General features: G+C 46.3%; 2 protein-coding genes across 2 annotated transcripts; one reads left to right on the top strand and one right to left on the bottom strand.

Moving 5' to 3' along the window:
• Positions 1-513: 513 nt before the first annotated feature.
• LOC308170790 (deoxyribonuclease gamma-like) lies at positions 514-6,588 on the top strand. The gene is made up of 8 exons (XM_080545629.1): positions 514-753; positions 1,718-1,806; positions 1,998-2,090; positions 2,996-3,108; positions 3,423-3,535; positions 5,066-5,223; positions 5,446-5,542; positions 5,774-6,588. The coding sequence occupies exons 1-8, from the start codon at positions 610-612 to the stop codon at positions 5,852-5,854; spliced, it is 888 nt and encodes a 295-aa protein (XP_080401755.1). The 5' UTR covers positions 514-609; the 3' UTR covers positions 5,855-6,588.
• LOC308170791 (protein SPMIP1) lies at positions 6,578-7,454 on the bottom strand. The gene is made up of 2 exons (XM_080545630.1): positions 6,850-7,454; positions 6,578-6,714 (listed from the first exon to the last, which is right to left on the bottom strand). The coding sequence occupies exons 1-2, from the start codon at positions 7,283-7,285 to the stop codon at positions 6,596-6,598; spliced, it is 555 nt and encodes a 184-aa protein (XP_080401756.1). The 5' UTR covers positions 7,286-7,454; the 3' UTR covers positions 6,578-6,595.
• Positions 7,455-9,022: the final 1,568 nt, after the last annotated feature.

The following is a 9,022-nucleotide window of genomic DNA, read 5'->3' as shown; positions in this document are numbered from 1 at the left end:
ATCCACCTGTGTCCTTGATATCATGCCAACAAGCTTTAAAAAAACAAACATATTTAGCTGCGTGGCAAGCAAACTAATATAAATAATCAACACTTCCCGTTCATCAGGAATTTCCCCTGAAACCCTGAAAACAGTTATCAAGCCTTTACTGAAAAAGAACGGCCTAAACCCATTTGTACTAAACAACTCCAGACCCGTATCAAACCTTTCCTATACAGGAAAAATAATGGAAATAGTTGCCCATGAGCAACAGAGGTCAATCCATTAGTCAATGAGAATGTTGACTACAAACATGTCCTTGTGGCTCAGGGTCACACACGCACGCACGCACACACGCACACAAACACACACACACACACACACACACACACACACACACACACACCACAGACTACACCACACAACACACACACACACACACACACACACACACACACACACACACACACCATTCTGTAATGTGTGTGTAGGCAGTGTTCCAGAAAAGAAAAATGCAAGTTCATTTGCAACTTGTAGCGGAAGTGTTGGGTTTCAGATAGCTAAGTCTACTGAGACACTTTCTGTTCAGTCACAGTTTCTTCTTCTTCTTCTTCAGACCTCTGCCTCAGGATGAGCGGTGTCGTGGTGGGGATCTTCTCTGTGCTAGCTCTGTCTCTCAGCGTTGTGTCACCACTGAAGATATGTTCCTTCAACATCCAATCCTTTGGAGAGAGGAAAATGGAGAAACCAGAGGTGGTGGACATAATAGTGAATGTAAGTACATTTCTTTATGTTTCCCTCAGAAATGATGACCTAAAAACATTATTTCACTGTGGAACAGGGGGATGATAACTAAGAATGACCAATGGATTTATGCATGCATGACCGGGAGGTCGAGTGGTGTAGAATGTGTGTGTGTGTGTGTGTGTGTGTGTGTGTGTGTGTGTGTGTGTGTGTGTGTGTGTGTGTGTGTGTGTGTGTGTGTGTGTGTGGTGTGTGTGTGTGTGTGTGTGTGTGTGTGTGTGTGATAGGGTGTTGAATCCATGATGACTTAAGTAGGGACTAAACTGTTATTCGTTCAGACATTCCATTAACCAACTGCATTAACACCTTCAGTACTGTGGCGGTCAGCCTTCCACAGTGCACAGTGGATGACCTTTGACCTTTGACCTCAGACTTTCACCTCAAAGGTTCATAATCCTTACAGACCGGTTTAACCAGATTAGTACTTACTTACTTACTTACTTACTAGATTAAGCCTAGTCCGAGACTAAAAAGCACTTTCAATGGAGATCCTTCATCGTCTGTTAAGTCTGAGTACATGTTGTATCCATCTACCGTATGTAGTACCAGTTTTGTTTATTATACATGATTGAATAGCATAGCTTTCTATATCAGGGGAGGCTGGTGGAGGCAGAAATCGGAGGGCAGGCTCATTATAATGCATAGATGGAATCCCCTGTTCTGTTCTATGGTAAGCAGAAGTCAGCAGGAACGCCAGGTGTGACCAATGTTCCTTTAGAAAAGGGAACTGTGAAACCACCCAAGGCTACCAGTGGAATTAACCATAATATTTCATTTCCCAGTTCCCACCAAAAAGAAAGGTCACCACAGGGAGAACGTTTAGCCATCTGGTGAAGCGCTTGATTAGAATGCAGAAGTAAACTTTCCCATAGAGCTGTGTAGCGTCTCCAGAGTCCAAACTAGTCTATTAAAAGATGTTTGTTTCTGACGGCAGTGCATCTCTCGCTGTGACATCATGCTGATCATGGAGATCAAAGACGCTAGTGGGACAGCGTTCCCTCGACTGATGTCACACCTGAACAGGTACACACACTGAACCCTCACCTGATCATTGACATTAAATTCTTCTGTCTGTTCTGTTCTGTTCTGTTCTTATTCCGTCCCATTATTTCCTGTGTGGTTAGTCCCATCCAGAGCCGTAATGTATTCAGGGATCTCTTTCTATACCTCTGGTCCCACCCATCCTGACCAACCCTCTTGTCTGTCCCCTGCAGTAGGTACAGCACAAAGAGGACTGAGTATAACTTTGTCATCAGCAATAGACTGGGAAGGAAGTCTTACAAGGAGCAGTATGCCTTTATCTACAGGTACGTACCCCCATGTCCCCCTCATGTACACATCCCGTATGATGTCTCTCTCAGGGACCGACCATGTAATGGCTTACACAGGGTCACGGTCATTTAGTCAGGGTCATGCAGCAATAAATCACATGATAAGCTCTAGGCTTTTCCTCCACTTTGTCACAAACCCGAATGTAGTGGCAAACAGAAGGGAGGCCACACATCTATTTAACCTTTTTTATTTTATTTACCTAAATAAAGCAAATTTAAGTAAATAACATATGTATATGAATAAGAATAAGAATCAGTCTCTGCCATGGTTCCCACTCTGCCATGGTTCCCAAAGGAAATAATAGAACAGACACTAGGCAGGCAGAGTGGGAGGCGTCACAACTTGCTGTATGTGTTGTGTCAGATCACTGGACCACCCCAGGCCATGGTGCTAGATCACTAGACCACCCCAGGCCATGGTGCTAGACCACTGGACTACCCCAGGCCATGGTGCTAGACCACTGGACTACCCCAGGCCATGGTACTAGACCACTGGACCACCCCAGGCCATGGTGCTAGACCTCTGGACCACCCCAGGCCATGGTGCTTGACCACTGGACCACCCCAGGCCATGGTGCTAGACCTCTGGACCACCCCAGGCCATGGTGCTAGATCACTAGACCACCCCAGGCCATGGTGCTTGACCACTGGACCACCCCAGGCCATGGTACTAGACGACTGGACTACCCCAAGCCAAAAAGTCACCATCTACTAGTGCATCGCCGTCGAGCTGGAAACTTAACTTTATCTTAGACCTGGAAGAATTCAGAATTGATACTGCATTTATTGAAACTGCTACTATGTACATGAATGTGTTGGTCAGTGAGTGTCTATCTTCTATCCACCCCCCCCCCCACACACACACTGTTTCCTGGGCCCAGGCAGAGGCTGGTGTGTGTGAAGGCCGTGTACCAGTACCCCGACACCCAGCCTGGAGATGAGGACGTGTTCTCCAGAGAACCCTACATCGTCTGGTTCTCATCCCCTAAAACAGGTGACTCGAAGCCTGGCTCCTAACCTGTATCTGTCTGAGCCAACTGACCAGCTCAAGACTATTTAGGACCACACAGTAGGTCGGTATATGCACTACAAGTATGGTACGGCAACAATGTAGGACATACGTAGAAGGTGGTTAAAGTACAAACACATTTGGAGCCAGGATAGGGACAGGGACATTTCTTGCAAGGCAATAATACTTCAGAGTACAGTCTTGTTGTCAAGACTACAGTTGTATTAGTTGTTCCTATCCTGTATCGTCCTGTATAAAGTTAAATAACACAAATGATCTTTTCTCTTCTCCCTTTGAAGATGTGAAGGACTTTGTGATCATCCCCATCCACACCTCTCCGGAGACCGCTGTTCGGGAGATCGACGAGCTGTATGATGTGTTCCAGGACGTCAGCCAGCGATGGAGGCCACAGGTGCACACAGAGACACACTCCAGGGGAAGTAGACCTCAGGGAACGGGCTCAGGGTACTGCATGGGGTGGAATGAGGAATGGTGTCAAACACATTTTTTTATACCATTCCTCATTCCATTCCATGTATTACAATGACTGCGGTTACATGCACACCATAAGCCGCTTGAGCCCGTCCTCCAATTAGTTAAGATTAGGCCTACATACTTAGACATTGAATCAGTGCCTAAAGTACATAGTTCTTCCTTCTTCTAGCATTGTGACTGCCATTTGCCCGTGGTTTTGGCATAGATTTGTTTTTCTTATGATGACTGGTGGATAGGTGATTCACTTACTTAGACAAATGTATTTTGTTGTAAGTCACTTTGGATAAAGGTGTCATTTGCAACATGTTCAAAATGTAAACATGTAAGCCACAAGTATAAACATTTCCCTGGGTAATCCAGGAACAGATATGTTGTCAGTGGAGCTCAACTGTCTCAGTGTTATATAGAGTAGAGTCGTAGCTGTAACAGTGTTTGTAGACAGGCCGTATGAGAAGCAGGGGAGGCTGGTGGAGGTGGAAATCGGAGGACCCTAACCCTAACGTGTGTTTGATACCATTCCTTATTCCGTTCCGTACATTACAATGAGCCCGTCCTCCGTTTTCTACCTCCGCCAGCCTCCCCTGATGAGGACCAGTGAGGGAGGAAACTGAAACATGAGAGAAGCTTCTCGTTCAATGAGTGAAACTGATCCACCCTCCAGCCCCTACCCCCTCACACACGGGCTCAGGTTACCACAGACCCCAGGCAGCAGTTCATGTTTCCATGTGTCATCTCCCTTTCAAAGTACTCCTTTTTAGAATAGAGAATAGAATTGTGTTTCTTCTTTTTTTACTATGCATAATGTTTAATGTCATGTAAAAAAAAGAGTAGAAATTGTAGAAAATAGTAATAATAAATGACCGAGTGATTTTGGTTGATTGATGAGTTATGTTGTACATTAGTATCACAGTTGTCAGATCAGTCATAGACTGATCCATCAGGCCTTCATGTCTAGACGACAAAGTACCTTCAATGAAGGGGGGGGGGGGGGGCTTTCAATGGAGGGGGGAGGGGGGGGGCTGAGCGAGGTCATTAGATTTGCTGTCTCTAGTACTTTTCCACTGCTTTGTAGAACTTTGTAGAGGCTTTAGCTACTGGCCTTGGGCGCCTCAGACACCCTCCCTGCTTCATTGTATCTCTCCCTTGTGCACATTGTGATCTATTATTGAAAGCCATCTGATCTAGCCTCTTGAGGAGAATCGTCTAACAGGGTTTGAAAACAAACTCTCATGTGAGTTAGAATACGGCCCATGCCCTGCTGACATGCCCTCTCCTCCTTACTTTCCTGTCTCTCTACACTACACTATCTCTATCAAATGAAATGAAAATATAAGGGTGGGACTGCCCCATGCAAATAAATAACCGTAAAAAAATAATAATAATAATATATATTTTATATATATAATTAAAAATCTATATTTCTCTCTCACGTGTGTCGTTTGGGCAGGACTACATCATCATGGGGGACTTCAACGCGGCCTGCGGCTATGTACCCAAGAGGCAGTGGAGCAGCATCCGTCTGAGGTCAGACACCAGCTTCCTGTGGCTGACGGAGGACAGCATCGACACCACCGTGAAGGAGTCCACCAGCTGTGCCTATGACAGGTCAGACCCGACCAGCGCCGCATCTCATTGGTCTCCTTTAGAGTGTGGCAAAAGTCCAAGCCGTTTCGTGGGCGTCATGTTGTCACCGAAAGTTCCACATTGGAATGTTATTGTCATGGAATGTTTGGTGCCAAGATGGAGGATCATTTGCCAGGTTATGTACTGTATGTCGATGGCCCTGCCTGCCTGCTCCTACATCCTGGTTCCTCTGTCTGTCTACAGGGTCGTCTTGCGTGGAGAGAAGATGATTCAGGCTGTCAACCCTTCCTCCGTGGAGGTGTTTGACTTCAGACAGGAGTACGCCCTCACTGAGCTACAGGTACACACAAACTGTCTCACTGACCTACAGGTACACACAGACAGGTACACACAGACAGGTAAACACAGACAGGTACACACAGACAGGTACACACAGATGGGTACACACAGACAGGTACTGTACGCACAGACATGTACGCACAGACATGTACACACAGACAAGTCCACTGATGCAGAGGTAGCCAGTGTGTGTCTCAGCCTCTAACGGAGATCACTCTGCTTCCTGTTTCAGGCCCTGGCAGTGAGTGACCATTACCCAGTGTGCATCACTGTGAAGCCGGCGGCAGTGAAGCGGAGGGGCAGAAGGGGTTAACAGTGAAGCGGAGGGGCAGAAGGGGTTAACGGCATGGTACGTGTTAGAGAGGCTGTACTACTCTACCCTGCTGCCCCAGAGGTGTGCACTGTCCATGTCCCCTTTTCAGACCCCAGCCTGGGTCTAACCCTGGTTGTAAAACTCCATTATGTGCTTCTCTCCTGGGTCTAACCCTGGTTGTGTGTGCTTAGCCCTCCATGGTGTGCTTCTCTCCTGGGTCTAACCCTGGTTGTGTGTGCTTAGCGCTCCTTTGTGTGCTTGGCTCCAGTGCTCAGAGGTGAAGGGACGTCTGGCCTCCCTGCTGTCTGGTGTATAACTAATCGCTCTAATCACGATCACAGAGACGCCATTGTAGGTGTTTTACAGCAGACCACAGTACAGTACAGTACCGCTGGGATAATCAAACACATCAATTTGGGCCAGCTAGCCCTGGAGCGATGACATCAAGCTTTTTATAACCGAGCAATGACCAGCTGACCCCCGGCTTGTTAATTATAAACTAGTGGTTTTCAGGTTTGGGTTTCCTTGTTGCTAAGAGACCATCTGTGCTAGTCTGCAGCCTGCTTTCTGCCTGCCTTCTGGAGATTCATTTAACAACAAGACAAAAGTCCCTTGTAACAGTTTGTAACAGTCTTTTTAAACAGTTCATAAAATAGCATTGTTTCTAACACACTTCCATTGTAATCTATAATAAAATATATTCTATGCAAATCAAACTGTACTTATACATATAAATACAGTTCAGTTCAGTTGGTCAGTTGCTGAAGGAACATTGAAGATCCCGTTCCTGGCATAAAATGTGTTTTTCACAACTGCAGATTTTCCATTGGCTGGCAATCTGTAGTCTTGTTGATAATCACCTACAGCAGAGACACAAAATAACATTTCAACTTACATTTCTGATACTCAATAACCAATATTTTTCACTAAAAGCTTTGTAATAAACAATAAAACCATCTAAACCACTGTGTGTAGTGTGTTAGCTCATGTCTCACCCAGTCTCCAGCCGATGTCCCAGGAGGAGACCAGGGGGTAGTCAAACTTCTCCTCCGGCCCTTGCTGTCTGCGCCTGCTCAGGTACAACTTGCGTCCCTTCCCCTCTTTGGAGAAACCTTGGTACAGCTCCTCCTTAGTCTGGGGGTCCACCGGCCTCATCAGGGGGGCTTCGCTGAGGCTCCGGGGCACCACGGGTCCCACAGCCCCCTCTCGCCTCTCCTCCAGGGGCTTCAGCACCGGCGGCGGGACCGTCCTGGTGGAGGTGGTGGTGGTGGTGGTGAGCTTGGGGAGAGCCGGTTCTTTAGCCTGACGGGGGACAAAGCTGGTGGGGTAGTCCCGGCCGTAGCGGGTCTTCCAGGCCAGGCGTGTGTAGATCTCCTTCTCGATCTGCTCCCGGTAGCAGTTCTGGTTCTGGGTGGTCAAGAGGTTCCTCATCTTCAAGGAATCAGATGTTTCAGAATGGTGCTGCTGCTAGATGATTCACTTACTTAGTCAAATGTATTTGCTGTAAGTCACTTTCGATAAAGGTGTCTGCTGAATGCCAAAAATGTAAAACAATGTGTAAATGATTGTTCCTCCCCCAGTGGAACTGACCCCTAGCCTAGAGAGTCTATATTTGCTACTCCACTCTAGTTTCTCTCTTAGTAAAGCCCTGTCCTGTTACACAGCATCTATGGTTACCCAATCAGAGACAAGGACATGCTTCAAAAGGTTTCCCAACCAAGCCTGACACCAAACACACACACAAACACACACACACACACACACACACACACACACACACACACACACACACACACACACACACACACACACACACACACACACACATAGTGTAGCACACATACCACAAACCCAAACGCATAGGCTAATATAGCACACAATATAGCCTATATATATGAAATAAAAGGAACATATTTTTGCTATTCCTTCTAAATTGCTGTAGCCTAATTATTATTTTCATATTTCTATAGGCTAACAATCGCCCTTCATCTAGCCTAGAGGAGGTAAAAGAAAAAAAAGAACAATGGGAACGAAGTCGGTGATTTGTCAAAATGTAAATAATATGTATTTTTCATGAAAGTGTGCGTCAGGGAGTCCTTTCCACACATGATAGCGACAATCTGCATTTTAGACTGGCCCGATTCACGCGGAGTGCTATGGGAGATGCTCTCGCGCTGTTGAACTCTCGCGCTGTTGAAATCTCGCGCTGTTGAACTCTCGCGATGTTGAACGTTCTGTAGCTTTAAATATCATAAAATCATTGTTACATTCGGTTGCTTCCCGGTGGTCTAGTGGTTACGTCCGTGGTCGTGCGGTAATGCCGGCTTACATGTGGGGGCTGCTCCGAAACTTTAATGTTCTAGTCAATCGAGTGCTGTACATGTAGGCTAGCAGTAACAACTACGAACTCCAGGGATCAACCTTTTTATATTTATTGACCGTGAACTGTCTTCTTCAAGTAAGTAGCTACTTTATTGTGTTGTCCATCGCCAAGTTCAAGGCGTTAGCCATTGTCATCTCATGGTCGCGGGTTCGAGTCCACCCGCGGACATGTCTCTCTCCCATTTAAAAAAAATCGTGAAAAGGCCGGGAGCTACCGGTAAATGGGGGGGAGGGACCTTTCGGGTTAGCTGCTAGCTAGCATACAACTGTAAGGCAGTAATATGCAGTTGAAACTGCCAATGATGTCTAACACTTTTGAATTAGCTAGCTAGCTAACAAAAACATTGCTTGCTTATACTAACTGATGCTAGGAGTTAGAGCTAGCCCTGATACGGTCATAATCACAAATATGGTCACGCTGATTCATTAGCCTAATTAATAGGCCTAATAGGGCTAGCATTAACGTTTTAAGAAACGTGTGTTCTGTAGCGATTTACACACAATCAGCAGGCAACGGATCTTAGTTAGAAGTATGTTGTGAGAGAAATCTATGTGCCGCACAGCCACAGGTGTTACTCCCGAAACACAGATCTGGGGTCAGATCACCATACACCCCCCCCCCCCCCCCCTCCCCAACTTCACCTGGTCATCGCTTAGGGGGGCAACTTCTACCTACTCCTCAAAAAGAAGACTGTCCGTTCTTCAGATCAATGATTCACACCCGACGGGACCCTTAAATCCCACGACACAAACACAATTGAAGCTTGGACAAATAACTACTTGACT

Source organism: Nansenia antarctica, assembly GCF_963989245.1.
Source record: "Nansenia antarctica genome assembly, chromosome: 15".
NCBI classification, from domain to species: domain Eukaryota; kingdom Metazoa; phylum Chordata; class Actinopteri; order Argentiniformes; family Microstomatidae; genus Nansenia; species Nansenia antarctica.
The sequence above is the reverse complement of the archived record's forward strand: the minus strand, read 5'-3'. Positions and strand labels throughout refer to the sequence as shown.

Coding starts and splice junctions, on each gene's coding strand:
- LOC308170791 (XM_080545630.1), bottom strand. CDS start 7,285: ATGAGGAACCTCTTGACCACCCAGAACCAGAACTGCTACCGGGAGCAG. Junction 6,715..6,849: donor GGACATCGGCTGGAGACTGG/GTGAGACATGAG, acceptor TCTCTGCTGTAG/GTGATTATCAACAAGACTAC.
- LOC308170790 (XM_080545629.1), top strand. CDS start 610: ATGAGCGGTGTCGTGGTGGGGATCTTCTCTGTGCTAGCTCTGTCTCTC. Junction 3,536..5,065: donor GCCAGCGATGGAGGCCACAG/GTGCACACAGAG, acceptor TCGTTTGGGCAG/GACTACATCATCATGGGGGA. Junction 5,224..5,445: donor ACCAGCTGTGCCTATGACAG/GTCAGACCCGAC, acceptor GTCTGTCTACAG/GGTCGTCTTGCGTGGAGAGA.